The 19,758-nt window shown below is 50.2% G+C and overlaps 1 protein-coding gene across 2 annotated transcripts in view; it reads left to right on the top strand.

Annotated features, from left to right (window-relative positions):
• The window catches only part of SNX27 (sorting nexin 27), a 44,038-nt gene extending 39,086 nt beyond the window's left edge, over nt 1-4,952 (top strand). For both annotated transcript variants that reach the window (XM_083416604.1, XM_083416605.1), the window contains exons 10-13: nt 328-456; nt 694-753; nt 2,988-3,050; nt 4,715-4,952. In XM_083416604.1, the coding sequence (XP_083272730.1) occupies nt 328-456; nt 694-753; nt 2,988-3,050; nt 4,715-4,762 (300 nt within the window). In that variant the 3' untranslated portion in view covers nt 4,763-4,952. The remainder of the gene's footprint in view (nt 1-327; nt 457-693; nt 754-2,987; nt 3,051-4,714) is intronic.
• Nucleotides 4,953-19,758: the final 14,806 nt, after the last annotated feature.

Here is a 19,758-nt window from a genome sequence, read left to right as displayed (position 1 = left end):
AATCCTTTCCATCTTTCACTATATTCTGTCCTTTAATTATCTTAATTTATTTTGGCCTTATCTCACCTTAAAAGAAAAAACCTTAGAATTAAAAAAAGTATTTGTACATAACTCCTTATAACATTTCTACTAAAGCCTAATAGTTTCATTCCAAGATTTTCCTAACAGTCATTAATTTTACAATACTTCTCTAAATAATTTTTTTTAAAAAAATTCTGCCAAACTTCATCCACCGTCTCTTCATCCTGGCCCCGAGTTCTGTCAGTCCTTTCTGTCTGCCTCTCGTTCCCTCTCATTGACACCTCCGCCTCCTCTCCGCTCTCCCAGAACCAGGTAATAGCCTTCGAATGGGACGAGATGCAGCGATGGGACACCGACGAGGAGGGCATGGCGTTCTGCTTCGAATACGCGCGGGGGGAAAAGAAGCCACGCTGGGTGAAAATCTTCACCCCTTACGTGAGTGTGGGCCGACGGGGAAGACAGCGAGGCATCGGGGAGGCGGCCGGGGCACGGAATATCTAGCGATGCTTTTGGAGCTGCCACCAGAGGGCGCCAGCCTCTGACCTTTTGGGGGAAAGAGGCATCTGGTCAGTGGAGCTGCGGCTGGGATGGCAGAGCCGAATCAGAGGTGCAAACCCACAGTCCTGAGAGATGGTTGTGTTTTCTCTTTCTCTCTCTCCCACCCCATTGCAGTTTAACTACATGCACGAATGTTTCGAGCGAGTGTTCTGCGAGCTCAAGTGGCGGAAAGAGGTGAGGAGTCCCGTTTGGCGTCATTTATGGTGATGCAAGGGACGCGGGTGGCGCTGTGGGTAAAAGCCAGTCAGTGTCGACGATGGTGAGCAGATTGGCAAGGCAGCGTCCTGTGTTCCTCTTTGAACCCTTGATTCAGAACCGTGAGGACTGGGCTCTTGACATTCCCCAAGTGAAGGTACGCAGGCAGCAACTTCCAAGGAGGCCCATGTGAGCGAGAGGCCATCCTTTTGTTGGCACGCAACCAAGGAAACGGGGGCAATTGGCAGGCCCCCAGCTGACACCAGCCCACTGGCCGGTGTGCCGGGCGAACTCCAGTCTTTGGTGCAGCATGAATCTGTGACCTGAGTTTCAGAAGCCAGGGCACGCTTGCCGATCGAAAGGTCGGCGGTTCGAATCCCCGCGGCGGGGTGCGCGCCCGTTGCTCGGTCCCAGCGCCTGCCAACCTAGCAGTTTGAAAGCACCCCCGGGTGCAAGTAGATAAATAGGGACCGCTTACTGGCGGGAAGGTAAACGGCGTTTCCGTGTGCGGCTCTGGCTCGCCAGAGCAGCGATGTCACGCTGGCCACGTGACCCGGAAGTGTCTCCGGACAGCGCTGGCCCCCGGCCTCTTGAGTGAGATGGGCGCACAACCCTAGAGTCTGTCAAGACTGGCCCGTACGGGCAGGGGTACCTTTACCTTTACCTTTTATGGTGATGCAAAGCGTGTTTTTGCCTTCCACAAGGAGATCTCTTCCCTACGGTTCTCAGTATGCAGGATTGGCAAAACTTGTCTGCCAGGTTGGGAAAGGGTTTTGCAAAGTGGTCCGTCCTGCAGCAGCCACTAAGAGATGCTCCTTTCAGGAGAGGGCAGAGACCCTGTTCATGTCTATCGCTGTCTTGTGCTTGGCTGGTTCCTGCTTGCAGGCTTCCTATTAGAGCAGCGGTTCTCCACCTGTGGGTCCCCAGATATTGTTGGACTACAACTCCCATCATTCCTGAGCTCTGGCCTTGCTAGCTAGGGGTGATGGGAGTTGTAGTTCAACAACATCTGGGGACCCACAGGTTGAGAAAGGCTGTACTAGAGCATCTGGTTGGCTATTTTGCGAACAGGATGCTGGACTAGGTGGTCCCTCTTTGGCCTGATCCGGTAGGGCTTGTCTTATGAGTAACAGTGTGGAAGGCTCTCGCCTTCATCATCATCATCATCAAAATAAATTTTTATTTACATCCTGCCCTTCCCAGTTCAAAAACCGGGCTCAGGGCGGCTAACAACAAATTTAAAACACTTAATTGTAAAAGCAGCGTAAAATACAGTATAAAAACATGAATAACAATAAAAATAAAAAATCAATTTAGGGGAAATAAGCATTGGATAATCCCCAGGGCTAGCTGGCTGAATTGGTCCTACTTGGGCCAGCGAGGAGGCCAGGGGAGAATTAGCTGTGGGGTCTCAGAGCGGGTGATCTTCATAAAAGGGGAGGGGGAGGGAAGAGAAGGGGAATAAAAGATCAGGCTGAATTCAAATTAAAATCTAGGTGGAATAGCTCTGTCTTACAGCCCCAACGGAAGGAGGTTAAATCCTGCAGGGCCCTAGTCACATGGGACAGAGCATTCCACCAGGTCGGAGCCATCACTGAGAAGGCCCTGGCCCTGGGGGAGGATAGTCTGGCCTCCTTAGGGCCCGGGACCTCTAAGCTATGGTTATTCATGGACCTTAAGGTCCTCTGCGGGGCAGACCAGGAGAGGCAGTCCCGTAATTATGAGGGCCCTAAGCCCCACCTGTGGACTTGCTGGAAGAATCTGTTTACCCACCGTGAGAAAGAAGCTGTTGAATTGGAAGAGCCTGTTGGCCTCATCTAGCTTCAGGGCTCTTATGTGGCACGTGCAAGCTAAGAACTGGAAGAGCCGCCATTTTTATTATTGCTGGGAGCCAGTGGAACGCTGCCTCCAAATTCCTGGTTGCCTCCTTAGTCTTCCCACCCCACCTAGTGCAGCTCCAGATGTTTCGGACTCCCACAATCCCCTGCTGGCATAGCCATGTGACGTTGGGGCTGGCAGGAACAGTGCAGGTGGTCAGAGCCCATTTGGAGGTGCGCCTGGTTTGGGGAAGACAAGCGATCTGTCATGGTGGACCTCAAGAGGTTTGATTGGAAGGGTGGAGGAAGAGGCGGGGCTGACACCTCTGCTCCTGGAGCTGATTGGCCGCCGCTCGCTTCCATACTTCCTCTTAAAACAATCCTGTCCTTTCAAAGGTGGAGGAAGAGGCGACAGACAAGGATAACAAGAACTGCAGTAAAGACAACATGTGCAGCAAGGTAAGGGGATGAGGACCCTCCCAACCCCCCAGTTTTCTGGCGCAAGTGCAGAATAAGAGCTCTGCTTCTTTTCCGTGTTGTGCGGAACGTGTTTGAGGTTGGGAAGAGCTAACCCCACTCTCTGGTCTGCTTCAAAGAGGCGCCCCGTTTCAAACTGGGCCGAGATGTCTTCCAAGACTTGATCTGACTCAAAACAGCAGTTTCTAAGTGTTGCTAATAATATTAATAGGGACGCGGGTGGCGCTGTGGTCTAAACCACAGAGCCTAGGACTTGCCGATCAGAAGGTCGGCGGTTCGAATCCCCGCGATGGGGTGAGCTCCCGTTGCTCAGTCCCAGCTTCTGCCAACCTACAAGTTCCAAAGCACGTCAAAGTGCAAGTAGATAAATAGGTACCGCTCCAGTGGGAAGGTCAATGGCGTTTCCGTGCGCTGCTCTGGTTCACCAGAAGCGGCTTAGTCATGCTGGCCACATGACCCGGAAGCTGTATGCCGGCTCCCTCGGCCAATAAAGCGAGATGAGCGCCGCAACCCCAGAGTCGGTCACGACTGGAACTAATGGTCAGGGGTCCCTTTACCTTTAATATTATTAATAAAGTTAAGCCTGCAGCTTACTGCGGGAGTTCGTTCCATTCTGGGGATTGCGCCTAAGGCCAAAATTGCAAACAGCCAAAGCAGGTTGGGTTCATTGGTGGGTGGGGTTGCCAAAGTCATTTTCCCCAGAACCCTGCTCTCTTTCCGCCCCCCTTTATTTATATATTTCCCGCCATACATGTCAAGCTGAATGTGCACGAGTTTAACGCGCATACATTGTGGGCTTAGCATAATAATAATTTGCAGTTGAAGTGGTAATTGGCGTGGCCCGGTGGCCAAGGATTTGGGAATCCCAACACCATCTGTGTGCCACGGGTGGTCCTCCCCCAATCCCTGCTTTGAAAATGCTCTTCTGAGCATGCCCAGTATCACTTTTCCTGCTTGAAATCTTGGGATTTGTACAGTGGTGCCTCGCAAGACGAAAAGAATCCATTCCGCGAGTCTCTTCGTCTAGCGTTTTTTTCGTCTTGCGAAGCAACCCTATTAGCCGATTAGCGCTATTAGCGGTTTAGCGGCTATTAAAGGCTTAAGGGATTAGCGGATTAGCTGCTAAAAGGCTATTAGCAGCCTAGTGCCTTAGAAAAAGGGGGTGAGGAGCGAAAAAAAATCGCAAGAATCGCAAGACATTTTCGTCTTGCGAAGCAAGCCCATAGAGAAATTCATCCTGCGAAGCGCATTGAAAAACGGAAAACCCTTTCGTCTAGCGGGTTTTCCGTCTTGCGAGGCATTCGTCTTGCGGGGCACCACTGTAGTTTCTTTGCCTGGGGAAACTGACTTTCCATCACTCCAGGGCAAGGCGGTGTGTGCTTGAGCCCAAGCTGAGGACCTGGGTCTGCTGGCCGGCCGGCCAACCTCCTTTTATTAACTTTGGCCTCCTGCTGTTCCCCCGCCGCTGAAGGTGCCCATGAAAGCCCCTTCCGAGGATTTTGTCAGCGTTCGCCAGGAATGTTTTCGCAACCCTGGCAACTTTTAAGGCAGATTTTGTGGGGAGGCTCTGTGACCGTAGATCACTTTTCCCATTGCTCCTCTTGGTATCTCAGCCGTCGTTCTCTCTCTTTTGGTCTCCTTTCCAGAACATCTTTCAGATGATGCGGACACAGCACAGAGACATTACGACTTAGCCTCGCGGCCGCCCTGGACAAAAACAGACAACCACACACAGACACACACACACACAGACAGACAGACAGACCGAGAAGCAAAACGTATTATCCCTTTCCCCCGCCCCCCCCTTCCTGAAAATTAACACTTTTAAAAACGAAAAAGAGAGAGGGGAAAATGGTTTATTGTATTAAAGCCCTTAAAACTAAATATTAATAATACCATTTGTGAATTTCATGTTAAATCAACTGGGGGGGCGGGCGGGGGGGGGCAGGCAGGGATCCAGCCAAGCTGTTGGAAGCAGGAAGGGTGGGAAGAGAGGGAGGTGGGAGCGGGGAATCCCGTTTCTTACCCCCGAAAATTATGGGGGGGGTCTTCTCCCCCCCACAGTTTTCCCCCCTTCCTGTTGTTCAAAGATGGACTCTGCTGAGGGTTTTTTTCTGTTCTTTCCTTTTCCTTTTTTTTTTTTAAACAAACTGGATATAGAAATGTACATCCATTTGCACTGTTTGGACATATATATGTATGTATGTAAAAAAAAAATTATATATACAAACTATCACACACGTATATACATATATATATAATTTCATCTCGGCGGCCATTTAACTTTCAGAATGCTTACATTTCTACATGGAGTTTTCCTTCCTCCGGAATTTGCCATGGTGGTGCTTCTTTTTTCTCTCGTAAAAAATAAATAAATCTGGAACCAGGAAGAGAGGGGGCGGGAACGGAAAACAGCATTAAAGGAGCTGCCTTTGCTCTCATTCATAGGAATTAACTGGAGCCGAAACAAATTTCAGATGCCATCATCGTCCAATCCCACATTCTGAAACCATGAAAGAAGTTTGAATTTCAATGCTTGAAGCCCCTTTTAAATGTGTGTGTGTGTGTGAGAGAGAATTTCTTCCCCCTGTTTTTGTGGCTGCATTTTGGGATGTCGGCAGGAGAAGCGGGGGGAAGTCTCTGGACAAAGCATTTCAGGAAAAACACTTTTGGTTCCAACTGGATTGAAACATCCAAGTTGTGTTTGTAATTCTGGAATTTCAGCTTGAAGATTTTGTTGGGGTTTTTTTTGTGGGGGGCGGTGTTTAAATTTAATAATTGCATCCGGGCGCCTTGGCTATTCCGGGCTTATAACACCTACTCCCTCTGTCACCCCCCACCCTTGTGGCATTTGAGTTTTTGTCAGTGTCTCCGTCATGCATTTAAAATCGAGCAAAGAGGGGCTGGATGAGAAGAGGAGGTGAAAGAAAATCCCACCCTCCCTCCTTACAAAATTAGAACCCACCATCATGGACACATGGTTGTTGCTTGAACTGCTATCCAGCACAGCCATGATCGGCAGCTGGAGAGTTCTGCCCTATTCCCCTCCCAGAACTACAATTTCCAGGGTGTTTTAACAGTCGGTCCCTCTTCCCAAGGCACTCCGGAAATCGCTGCTTCCCAGGATTCTTTGGGAGGGGCAACCGTGACTGTTTAAAGCACAGCTGTCAACGTTTCCCTTTTCCAAAGGGAAATACCCTCATTCCGAATAGGAAAAGAAAAGGGAAAAGTTGACAGCTTTGGTTTAAAGTGGTATCATAGCGCTTTGAATGTGTGGTGCGAATGTGGCCAAGGCGAGGTGAAGCCGTGTCTTCGACCATCCTCTTTCTTTCAAAGCATTTTGAAAGCAGGATACAAGGGCATCCTGATCAAATTTGCAGATGACACCAAACTGGGAGGGGTGGCTAACACCCCAGAGGACAGGATCACACTTCAAAACGACCTTGACAGATTAGAGAACTGGGCCAAAACAAACAAGATGAACTTTAACAGGGAGAAATGTAAAGTATTGCACTTGGGCAAAAAAAATGAGAGGCACAAATACAAGATGGGTGACACCTGGCTTGAGAGCAGTACATGTGAAAAGGATCTAGGAGTCTTGGTTGACCACAAACTTGACATGAGCCAACAGTGTGACGCGGCAGCTGAAAAAGCCAATGCAATTCTGGGCTGCATCAATCGGAGTATAGCATCTAGATCAAGGGAAGTAATAGTGCCACTGTATTCTGCTCTGGTCAGACCTCACCTGGAGTACTGTGTCCAGTTCTGGGCACCACAGTTCAAGAAGGACACTGACAAACTGGAACGTGTCCAGAGGAGGGCAACCAAAATGGTCAGAGGCCTGGAAACGATGCCTTATGAGGAACGGCTAAGGGAGCTGGGCATGTTTAGCCTGGAGAAGAGGAGGTTAAGGGGTGATATGATAGCCATGTTCAAATATATAAAAGGATGTCACATAGAGGAGGGAGAAAGGTTGTTTTCTGCGGCTCCAGAGGAGCGGACACGGAGCAATGGATCCAAACTACAAGAAAGAAGATTCCACCTAAACATTAGGAAGAACTTCCTGACAGTAAGAGCTGTTCAACAGTGGAATTTGCTGCCAAGGAGTGCGGTGGAGTCTCCTTCTTTGGAGGTCTTTAAGCACAGGCTTGACAACCATATGTCAGGAGTGCTCTGATGGTGTTTCCTGCTTGGCAAGGGGTTGGACTCGATGGCCCTTGTGGTCTCTTCCAACTCTATGATTCTATGATTTATGGCTCGAGAGTCCCTGCCAGGAGGCGTAGCAAGAGTGGTGCGGCCGGGTCAGTTTCTGGCCAGTTTCCGGCCTTTAAAACAACACGTGAGATGATGGCCGAGTAAGCCGGAGTGGCGGCCCGTTCTCAGCCAGGCTTCCAGAGCAGGGTGGCGTGTGTGCGTTCATGTGCCCAGTGTCTGGAGAAGGCTGGTCCCATGGTCACAGCTTTAGGGCACGTACTGTAGGCAGAGGAGCCAAATCATTTGCCCACATGTTAGAAGAAGTAGGGGCTGCAGTGGGGCTTAATGGAAAAGTAGGGTGTGAGAACAAGCCCAAGCAGGTGTGGCTTCACTGCCGCTGGACATACACTTGGATGCTTTTCTGAGGCTTTCCCCACAAGTTCAAGAGTCAACACCTGACTTGAGAGTGTAAGAAAAGCCCTTTGGAGCAGGGCTAAAGGCCCATCGAGCCCTGTATCTCGCTCTCCCACTGTGGCCAGCCAGGAGCAGCAGGGCAAGAAATCCATAGTTGTAGTTTCCAAGTCACCTTCAAAGGTAGCCCCACGTAGAGCGCATTGCAGTAGTCCAAGCGGGAGATAACCAGAGCAAGCACCACTCTGGCGAGACAGTCCGTGGGCAGGGAGGGTCTCATCCTGCATACCAGATGGAGCTGGGAGACAGCTGCCCTGGACACAGAATTGAGCTGCGCCTCCATGGACATCTGTGAGTCCAGAAAGTAGGAAGTTACAGTGTATATGCCAGGGAAGGATTTTTGCTCAAAGTGAGCATGTCAAAGGTCCCAGATTCCATCCTCAACATCTCCAGATACGACTGGAAGAGATCCGTGCCTGAAACCCTGCAGAGCTGGTTGGTGTGGACAGTCCTGAGCTACATTGTCCAGTGGTCTGTCTTGCTCTAAGGCAGCATCTTACATCCTTGTTTAAACCTGCCTTACTCAGAACCATGAGGACTGGAATGGTGTTCTGTTTCAAGGGCAAAGGCCGCAGCTCATCTGGGAGAGCGGCCAGAAGGTCCCTGGTCTCCTTCCTGGTAGAGCTGTCCCTTACCTGAAACTTGGAGGATCTCTGCAAGTCAGTGTGGGCTTTGCTGAGCTGGAGGGACCCCAATGGTTTGCCTTCCTTGGTTGCTAAGGCAGCAGCCTCAAGCTGTGACCTGGAGGAAACTGGGCTGGGAGGTGAAATTGTAGCCTTATTGGACTTTACCAATTGGTAGGGTGAGCGTTGCTCCCGGACGGGAGGAAGGAAGTCAAATGACACCGAGGGTTGGTTCAGAGAAAGAGTTTATTCTGCTCTCCAGATAGCAGAAGGCACTTGCGTGGTCAGCTCACAGCAAGTCCAAAGAAATGAGAAATTTCATGCAGTATATATATCCTCTAGGCACCCTCTCCCCACTTCCCCAGGAATCCAGCCACGTCAGCTTATACACGCAGGTTGACATCACAGATGTTCCTGCACCCGTACTTTTAACCATAAAAGGGTGTTCCTCTTCCTGTACTCTTGACCATATAAGGGTATTCCTGTTCCGGCACTCTTATCTTGGGGTAAGAAGGTCACCAACTCTCCTGGCGCTGTTCCCGGACTAGGTCTATGCGTCAGAGTGTGGTCAGGATGTAAGGTAAGACCCAGACGTGCCATCCCTGCTCCACTGGAACAGTCAAGGCCATACATTGCCGTCATGGACTGATAAAGGAGAGCGCTTTGTTTATACAGCTGGGTTCCTGTTATGCATTTGCTCAACAGCTCATGTTAATGCATTTTAGAAATGCTCCCTTGCAGAAGGAAAAATGCGGATTTTGGGGCCCGTTCCAGACTGACTACACAGTCAGGTTTTTAGATTTGGGAAACCCATTCCTTCAAAATGACCCCCTCTAATGCCTCAAACATCTTTGGGGTGTCTCTTCCTTCAGGCTTGAATCAGGGTTTGGCTCCAACTTCTTCAGGGTGCAGACTGCAGCTGAAGGGAATCTTCCCATGTAGAATAAAAATTGCCTCTAAACTGTTGGCCTCGTAGGGTGGCCAGCGCTGGCAATAGGAAGATTGTGAGAAAGATCTTGTCTCTCTCTCTCTCTCTCTCTCCAGGTCTTAAGGTAAGGCTTCATCTGTGTTTGAGGCTAGGATTCCCTCCTGGGGCGGGCAGTGTGCCATGTGCCTCTGAGCTAGTGCAGAGCGCTTTCCCTTGCCGAGTGACTCCAGGCAGCCTCTGTTCCCCTCTCTTTTTAGAAGAAGTTCAGACATGGAAGCCACACAGAACTTTCTAGCCAGTCAACTTATTTCCTCAACGTAGCGCATCATTCCAGGCTAGGCAAGCCTCACCTCTGCTTTTCAGTGGTTCCTCCTCTCCCTCCGAGAGAGTGCTTTCAGGAGCTGGTTCAAACCTGTGAGTAGCTGCAGGCACCAGCCGCAGCCAGAGAAGCGTTAGAAAGAAATTGAGTTCATCTTGTTTGCCGGAGCTTCAGGAAGTTCAAACTTCCTTTTTTAGGTTTTCGGGGAGAGGAGACGGGAGTTTTCCAGGGGATTTTCGGGCTGGGAAACATCTGTGGAGGAGCAGAAAGGAGTATTTATAATGGCAGATAAAACGAGCTATTGAGTGGCTGTGCCTATTCCTGCATTGTCAGGGGCTGTGGAGACTTCTGTTAACAACCCTGACATTGGGTATGGGGAACCTCTGGCCCTCCAGGAGCCGCTGAGCCACAGCTCCCATGATTGACCATGCAAAAGTTCAGCCAAGGTTCCCCTTCCCTCCCTTAACTTCTCAAACGTGTATCTCCCAAGACACAGCTATTACATGGAGGTTTGTTACAGTCCATTATGCATTCAGTTTATCAGTCGCACAACACAGAAGGGGTCTCTGAGCAGATTGCAAAATGTTTTAAACATGATGGGTGACATGAAATCGGGGAGCGAGGAGAGCAGTGCGACACAGTAGCTAGAGGTTGCCCTCTTGAGGAATTTGAAACCATCACATGTTCGTTCAAAATCCAATTGAAGCTAGTTTAATTTGACAAAACCGAACTTGATCCGGTGATGCCAGCTTCTCAAAGTCTTGAGAGGCATTGACACCTCTGGCAACCCCCCCTCCTTGCCGCTTAGTGCCCCCTCCCAAGGCCATCCCATCATCCACTTTAGGAACCTCTAACAGCTGAAAACATTATTCCACCCGGTGATCACAGGGTTGCCGGGAACACTATTCTTCAGCCCTGTGAGCAACAGGGATCTTTTCAACTTCCTCAAACGTCATAAAGATGGAGACAGATACATCGCACTGGGGGGACATTGCACAACCAGGGGACCACCACCCAGAAGGCCCCGCCATGGGTCAGTGTCAACGAGGCATCACTGCTGTTATAGGCAGATATTTCTCCTCTCCATAGAAGTCCCTGCAATGTGCTCTTACATCTTCAACTTGATTTGCAACAATTTTGACCTCTGGTTTTAAAACGGTGGCTTTTACCTTCGTTGACGTGGCTGCGGTTCTGATGTTGCTCTCTCCGGTAAGGACTTGCAGGAGAAATTGGGGCAGAGCCCCGTCAGGGTACCCAACTTGGTCTCGTCCGGGTGCTGTTGAACTCCCATCATATCCATCCTTGACCATCGGCCTTGCTGGCTGCAACTGGGAGCTGGACTCGGGGGACGTCCGGAGGGCGACCATCTTTGCTGCTCCTGCGTTAGGGAGAAAAGTTTTTGACGTGATGGTCTCAGCCCTGGGAATCGACCCCTTTTGCCTGCCAAAGCAACTCTGGCGTCTTAGCAAAGGTCCATTGGTCACCAAGAAGCCCACGCTTGGGGCGTGAAAGCCCAGGGGGCCTGCTCCACCACTTGGCATTCGGAGGTAGACTGCCTCTGACGCTGGAGGTTCTGTAACCGTTATGACCAGTTGTCCCCAACACGCCTCCCCATTTAAAGCCATCTAAATTGGTGGCTGCAAACTCATGGTGTGAAGCACCGTGCAGGGTGTTGGTGTGCGGGAGGAAGGGGCCAGTGAGTTGTGTAGCCTTGCTCACACTGAAATCCAGAACCTTGCCACCTGTCAGCAGCTGGTCCCCACCCAGCCCAGAAACACGGCAGTAGGAGAACCATGAGGAATCCTGGGAGCGACTCGCAGGTAAAATGGGAAAGGAAGCCGTGTGTTGAGAGGTGAGAGTTTTTGCTCTGAGCACAGATTCGTTCCTGGGCAAAGCTTCAACCCTCTGGGCCCTTGACAGCAAGAACCCAGAACTCATCAAAACTTGTGGCAAAGCTTGGACTGGGCTGCTTTAGTTGGCGGTGGGAGCTGTGTGATTGCTCTCCTAAAGAGCATTGCAATGAAACTTCCTGTATGTGGAAATCTAGCATGCAAGGCTGAAGCCTAGCTGTCTCCTTGACATGCTAGATTTCTCTGTTAGGGAATTAAAAAAAACCCCTATAAATCAGAGTCAAATCAAGAGCCCCAAGTCGCCTTCTCCCTTCGCACCTCAAATATAAGCTTGGTCGTTTCTTCGCAATTGGAAGATTTTATTATTATTTTTTGCTATGCACAGATCAGTTTGGCGGAAAAGCAAATATCAGTGGCCCCCAGGGGAAAGAACACCCTGCCTCTCAATTATCCTGAATGCCTGAGCTGCATCACTTGAAAGCAGAACTCTGGTCCTTTGCCCTAGGCAAGATTCCCCCCCCCCCTCACTAATCGGCTCTCTGGCAATCCAGATTAAATCCGTCAAGTGCGTGGAAGCACGAACGCCTTCCATATGCATTGCACCTGTTTTTCTCTTGCTTCTCACGCTCCTCCCTAAATTTCCCTCCTGCTTTGCAAGCGACATGTAGGTGTTTTTTTTTTGGTTTTTTTTTTAAAAAGGCATCCCTTCCGGCTTCCTTTAACGCATCTTCATTTTCCGAGCTGGTGACTTCTCTTCCTTTTTTTTTTTTTTTTTTTTTTAAAAAAGGAATTACTCACAAAGCCATCCCTGGCGGCAACTCCAACGCGCCGTGTAAGCTAAGCAGGAATTTATTTATTTCCCCCCTAAATGGGTCAGGGTGTTTGTGTTTTCGTACAACAGCTCGGTGCATTCCTAATTTGAATATTCAGGAGCTGCATTTTCGATGGAGAGGCTATTCTTAGCAGCCGTAACAGGATAAAGCTCCCAAGCAGCCGCGAGGCTGTGCCGGGGGATGTCAAAAGCAAATGTTTGTGGCGTATGTGTCGGCAACTGGCTGCTTCCAAAGCCACGTCCTCCCTTCCAGTTGGGGGCACAGTTTGGCCCCTGTGTTGCATTTGAGACCTGCATGGCCTTCGTGGGCTTGTGCCAAAGCCAGGAACAGCATCCTTAAGGAGAATTGGTTGGCTTATTGGTGCCTTTCTGGGACGCGGGTGGCGCTGTGGGTTAAACCACAGAGCCTAGGACTTGCCGATCAGAAGGTCGGTGGTTCGAATCCCCGCGACGGGGTGAGCTTCCGTTGCTCGGTCCCAGCTCCTGCCAACTTGCAGTTCAAAAGCACACCAGTACAAGTAGATAAATAGGTACTGCTCTGGTGGGAAGGTAAACGGCATTTCTGTGTGCTGCTCTGGTTTGCCAGAAGCAGCTTAGTCCTGCTGGCCACATGACCTGGAAGCTGTACGCCGGCTCCCTCGGCGAGTAAAGCGAGATGAGCGCCGCAATCCCAGAGTCGGCCACAACTGGACCTAACGGTCAGGGTCCCTTTACCTTTTTTACTGCAATTCCGTACTTAAGGAATGGGGAACCTGAGGGCTGAATGTGGCCCTTCAGCTGTTTCCACCCGGCCCTCGGAGCTTTCACGAGGCCACGCCCCTCACCAGCCTTGCATCCATTGCTCCACCCACTTTTGACCCCACCCACATCTGGCATGTGACCCCCCAGAAGAGTCCCAAGAAGTGCGAACGTCAGGCTTCGCCAGCCCCTGCCCCACCGAAGTAATTGGGGCTTGCTTCTGAGTCAGCCTGCCTCATCTTGCATTGCACACAGCTTTTAAAAATTGAGTTTTAACAAGCAGGGGGTCTCCACTTTGTGCCGAAAGATCTCCAGCAAGGCAACACGAACCCTACAACCGCTTTTTGAACAAAGAAAAGCCTTTAGTTCCATTATCCTTGCAGTTCCCGGGAGCATTTCACGTGTTACATAACACAGGTTTCTAACACCTTTTGGGTATAAGAGAGAGAAAAAGAAAAAGCCTCTGAAAGTGACAGTTGTCGAACGAAGAGCCTCAAGTGCTGGACAAATATGTACTGTATTTTTCGCTCTATAAGACGCACCAGGCCACAAGACGCACCTAGTTTTTGGAGGAGGAAAACAAGGGGAAAAAATATTCTGAATCTCAGAAGCCAGAACAGCAAAGAGGGATTGCTGCGCAGTGAAAGCAACGATCCCTCTTCATGTTCTGGCTTCTGGGATAGCTGCACAGCCTGCATTCGCTCCATAAGATGCACACACATTTCCCCTTACTTTTTAGGAGGGAAAAAGTGAGCCTTAAAGAGCAAAAAATACGGTAGATCACGCACCCCCCCCCCCCGAATAAAACACTAGAATGGCCAGAGTCCGTCCCTATGCTCTAGCTAAGCTAGCATGGTGCCCTGTTTTGCAGCTTGCATGGTGAGTGCTCCGGGGTCCCCACAAAACCTGCTGGTGATTCCTGCCGCCGTAGCTTCTGACATTTAATCAGGTGCTGGGCATTTTAACACTTTCCCCCAAGCTTGAGGACTAGCACCTTATATACAAAGGAAAAAGAAGAGCCCTGGGGTACTCAGAACACCTAATTGCAGATTCAGTCATCCTGCATTCACCCTGTGCCGCGGAGAGAGGATATCGGCGCAAGTAAATTAACCCTCTGCAAGGACCAAATGGAGAAACCGTTCTTTTTTTAGTAGCCTGACTCCCCCAGGCACAGACTCTTCGCACTGCTTAACCTGTCAGCGAGAAGGAGGAAGCCAGCAGTAGCATATTAACAGCATATTTCAGATTCTGGACTGCCAAAGCCCCTTGCCAGCAGCTGTCAGTCTTTCTACAATGCAAGGGCTGGGGGGGGGGGGCGTCCTTCGGGGAGCAGAGCAGCCGCCTTTGCATGCAGAAAGAGGCCCAGGTTCATTCCCGACACCTTTTAAAAAGTACCGTATTTTTCGCCCTATAGGACGCACTTTCCCCCCTCCAAAAATGAAGGGGAAATGTGTGTGCGTCCTATGGGGTGAATGCAGGCTTTCGCTGAAGCGGGGAGAGCGAGAGGGGTCGGTGCGCACCAACCCCTCTCGCTCTCCAGGCTTCAGGAAACTATCCGCAAGCCTTGGGAGCCCGGCGGGAACACCCGCCGGGCTCCCAAGGCTTGCAGACAGCAGCCTGCAGCCCAAAACCTGGGGAGCGCACCCCGGACTTCGGGCAGATATCCGCAAGCCTTGGGAGACCGGCAGGAGTTTCCACCGGGCTCCCCAGGCTTGCGGATAGCAGCCTGTTCTGGGGGCTGGGGTCGGGGGAAGCTCGGGCTTCCCCCGCCCCAGCCCCGTGCCTGGGGGGGGAAAATAATTTTTTCCCCATTTATTCCCCCCCCCAAAAAACCCTAGGTACGCCCTATGGGACGAAAAATACGGTAAACAGGAAAGTCTCATTTGAGGGTCTCTGGAAACTGAGCCCCTGATGGACAGAGTTTGGCAATACTGGGCTGGGGGGTCACTGGTCCAATTCGAAGAACGGTTGAGGGACCTGGGTATGTTTCACCTGGAGAAAAGGAGTCAAAGGTGATAGGAGAGCCACCTTGAAATATCTGCCACCTGGAAGATGGAGCCCGTAGGACCCAAACCAGTGGATTCAGATTCCAAGGACGGAGATTCCGAATAAACATTAGGAAGAACGTTCTGATGGTAAGAGCTGTTTGGCTGTGGAATGGACTCCCTTGAGTAGAGCAGAGGCTGGAAAGGATCTTTGATTCAGGGGTCGGACTAGATCAGGGGTCAGCAAGGTTTACCAGCCATGGGCTGGATCACTCTCACGGAGATCATCCGTGGGCCGGGCTGGCACAGCGCGATGCTGGAAATCGCTTCTGCGCATGCCCAGACGCCGAAAACAGCTGCTACCAGTCAGTGCAGACAGCACCGAGTCAGATGAACCAGTGGCCTGGCTCCGCATGAGGAAACTTCCTATATACCTGGAACTAGTCTAAAAATCTGTCTCTGCTCCCCCCTGATGCTGCTTCTTAAAATAATAATAATAATAGAAATAAACAACAACAACAACAACTTTATTTATACCCCGCACTCCCCAGCCAGAGCCGGGCTCAGGGCGGCTAACACCAATAAAATCGCAGTAAAAACAATAGGGGAAAAAGAGGGAGGGGGGGAGGAAAAGGAAAAAAAAATAATTTTAAAATACAGGTTAAAATGCAGTTTAAAATGCAGTCTCATTTTAAAGTAGCTGATAAAAGATGTCCCATTTACTTGAACCAGTCATTCCCAGGTTCTCTGAAGCCATATAGCGCTCTCTTGCTCCCCTGTCTAGTTTTAATTTATTGGAGACATCTCTACATTGTGACTTCCATTGCAGTACTTTGTATTTTTTTGTTGCACTTTCAAGATGTGGAGGAGAAAACAGATTCTTTTTGTGGGGTGGGGGGTGGGGAAGCAAAGGGTAAAAAAAGAAAAACACAAAATTGATTCCACTTTCCTGCAGTGTTTCATTCTTCATTTTCTTTTGAGCTAACCACTCTTAAAATTTTGTTCGGTAAAAGTCAATTAGTGTAACTAATTGTAACATACTCTTTTAAATAAAATTGATTTATTGATGAAACATCTAAGCTTTCAGTTGGTCTTGGGGCAGGGATGTGGTGTGAAATTTATACTGGAGACACGTTTCTTAAACGAGTCTGTACATACCTGGAGTTTGCATTAAAACAAAAACACATCTTGTGGCAAAAGCACCTAGATCCTGCAACCTGCGTAGCAGACAGAGGGAACCTCAGTGTGGTGTAGTGGTTGAGAGCGGTGGACTCGTAATCTGGTGAACCGGGTTCACTTCCCCGCTCCTCCACATGCAGCTGCTGGGTGACCTTGGGCTAGTCACGCTTCTCTGAAGTCTCTCAGCCCCACTCACCTCACAGAGTGTTTGTTGTGGGGGAGGAAGGGAAAGGAGAATGTTAGCCGCTGTGAGACCCCTTAAAGGGAGTGAAAGGCGGGATATCAAGTCCAAACTCTTCTTCTTCTTCTTCACACCCAGAGGCCAAATACAGCCCCCGGGACCTTTATATCTGGTCCTTAGGACCCTGTGCAGGCCACGAACCCTCCTGATGGATTCTGGCAATGCCTCATGTTTGCTGGATGGAGGATGGAGGGGTGTGCATGTGTTGAAACCACCCTCCAGCCTAATAATAATAATAATAATAATAATAATAATAATAATAATAATTTATTTATACTCTGCCCATCTGGCTGGGCTTCCCCGGCCACTCTGGGCGGCTTCCAACAAAATATTAAAATACAGGGACACAGGTGGCGCTGTGGTCTAAACCACAGAGCCTAGGGCTTGCCGATCAGAAGGTTGGCGGTTTGAATCCCCGTGACGGGGTGAGCTCCCATTGCTCAGTCCCTGCTCCTGCCAACCTAGCAGTTCGAAAGCACGTCAAAGTGCAAGTAGATAAATAGGTACTACTCCGGCGGGAAGGTAAACGGCGTTTCCGTGCGCTGCTCTGGTTCGCCAGAAGCGGCTTAGTCCTGCTGGCCACATGACCCGGAAGCTGTACGCCGGCTCCCTCGGCCAGTAAAGCGAGATGAGCGCCGCAACCCCAGAGTCGGCCACGACTGGACCTAATGGTCAGGGGTCCCTTTACATTTACCTTTACCTCCCCAAGTCCTAGCCTGATGCTCTTAACCACTACACCAGCCTGGCTCTCTTACTTGGAAATTGTAAGCATGACGATTGCAAAAGCTTGAGATCTAGAAACTTGCTCAGTGCACCTCCATGGAAACCTGGCATCTTCAAATGTGGGGATTTTCGGAGACCAGTTTCTGCTCCCAAGACCCATTGCTGCCCTTGCCGGGAATGGCGCTTAGACTGCCTGCCCTGCTGGTGGCAAGATTTTTGCAAGCAGAACTAACTTCCCAGCTCTCCGAAACCATCCCTGCTTTGGGGAGGCGTGGGAGAGAGTGTTTAGGATTTCAGAACTCCCCGGGCTGCTTACCGATAGTCACCAAATGGAAATAAATTTCCCTTCCTCTCTCTAGAGATTTAGCGGCGCCACGGACGACTCCGACAGCTTTCAACTACGACTATGTGGGTCAAATCAATAAATATTCCCAAGGGGGAAAGAGGTGGAAGAAAGGAGGAAGAATTTCTGCTAAATGCAGCCTGGGGTTGAAAAAAGAAGCAGCGGGAGAGGCAAAGCAGCTTTCGAAGGAGGTGAAAACAAAAAGGCTTTTTAAGTATTTATAACCCTAGTACTGATAACATCTTTTCTCAAGATGCAGGTTTCTGTGTTTTAAAGAGCCTGGCGGGACTTGGGGCAATTCGCCAACATCCCAGGGAGATTTCCAGGCCAGCGAGGAAAGATACTTGTTTGTTTATTTATTACCTTTTCTTCCAAGGAGCTCTGGTTTCCCTAGTAGTGATGTATGGAAGTGAGAGCTGGACCACAAAGAAGGCTGGCCGCCAAAGAATGGATGCTTTTGAATTGTGGTGCTGGAGGAGACTCTGGAGAGTCCCATGGACTGCAAGAAGATCCAACCTCTCCATTCTGAAGGAAACCAGCCCTGAGTGCTCACTGGAAGGACAGATCGTGAAGCTGAGGCTCCAAGACTTTGGCCACCTCAGGAGAAGAGAAGACTCTCTGGAAAAGACCTTGATGCTGGGAAAGATGGAGGGCGCAAGGAGAAGGGGACGACAGAGGACGAGATGGTGGGACAGTGTTCTCGAAGCTACGAAAATGAGTTTGACCAAACTGCGGGAGGCAGTGGAAGACAGGAGTGCCTGGCGTGCTCTGGTCCAGGGGGTCACAAAGAGGCGGACACGACTAAACAACAACAACAACTTCCAAGGAGCTGAAGGTGGTGAGTCTAGTTCTCCCTATTTTTTCCTCACAACAACCCTGTGAGGTAGTTTAGGCTGAGAAGACGTGACTGGCCCAAGGCCGCCCAGTGAGCTTTATACCAAAGTGGGGAGTCAGACCCAGGTCTCCCCGGTCTGTCGCCCCTTAGCATTGCACCACACTGCCTCTGCTTTAAGGGAATGGTGGGAAACCTCAAATGCGGCCTCTTGGCCCTCTTTCTCTGGCCCTCAGAACCTTCCCCAGGCCCCAACCCTCTCTGGTCCTGCTCTGCATCCTCCTAGAGTCTTTTTGCCTGGCTGGGCTGCATTAATAATAATAATAATAATAATATATTTATTCCCCAGCCACTCTGGGCAGCTTCCAACAAAATATTAAAATACAGTAATGCTTCAAACATTAAAAGCTTCCCTAAACAGGGCTGCCTTCAGATGTCTTCTAAACATCATATAGTTGTTTATTTCCTTGACATCTGATGGGAGGGCGTTCCACAGGGCAGGTGCCACCACCGAGAAGGCCCTCTGCCTGGTTCCCTGTAACTTGGCTTCTTGCAATGAGGGAACCACCAAAAGGCCCTTGGCGCTGGATCTCAGCGTCTGGGCAAAACGATGGGGATGGAGACACTCCTTCAGGTATACTGGACCGAGGCCATTTAAGGCTTTCAAGGTCAGCACCAACACTTTGAATTGTGATCATGCCTGGATGGGGGATAGAGGGTTGTGTGTCTGTGCAAAGGTAAAAAATTATCTTCATTGCTCTTCCCACTTTTCCTCTGCCCCCCCGACATGTGGCTTTAAAACATTACCTGAAAGGGAATGGGGCCTTCAAGCTGGAACAATCTCCTGGTTCCTTGCCGCACCGGTTGCTGAGCAAGGACTCAGCCGATCACATCCTAACAATCATCACTGGCGAAGCAAAGATCACGTAGCTACCTCCTTTCGACTTTTTTATTTTTATCTTTTCTTCATTCTCCTCCTGCCTGCCCGCTGCAGCCTGCTAAGTTTCAGATGGCAAAATAAAGCCTGAGTCCTATTCTCTCCCCATTCCCAGCTTTAGGGAAAAGGAGACCTTTCTCTTCTTTTTGCTTACGTGGGCATTTATATCGCGCACACCCCTCGCCCTCGTGCCAAGAGCCTGATTTCAATTAGAGCTTTGGCCCCTGCTGGTTTCTGCAGTGGCGTCGGCAGCGGCACGATTTATGGCTCCCACCGCATTACAGGGCCTGGAGGTGGTCCTAGATGCTGCAGAGCAGAGCTGCAACAGCGTGGCCAAGAGACGCGGATGCTGCAGTTTGGGAGGTGAGAAGGGGCCGGATTCTGGCAGGGCGAGGAGACGGGATCAGGACCATTGCTGCGAATGGTATACCGGGCGTGCATCTTCCTTTCCAAAAATGGAGAGCAAAGAGGGTGTGCGAGCGAGTGTCTAAACTA

This window comes from Podarcis tiliguerta (assembly GCF_965153285.1).
Source record: "Podarcis tiliguerta genome assembly, chromosome: 16".
NCBI classification, from domain to species: domain Eukaryota; kingdom Metazoa; phylum Chordata; class Lepidosauria; order Squamata; family Lacertidae; genus Podarcis; species Podarcis tiliguerta.
The sequence above is the reverse complement of the archived record's forward strand: the minus strand, read 5'-3'. Positions and strand labels throughout refer to the sequence as shown.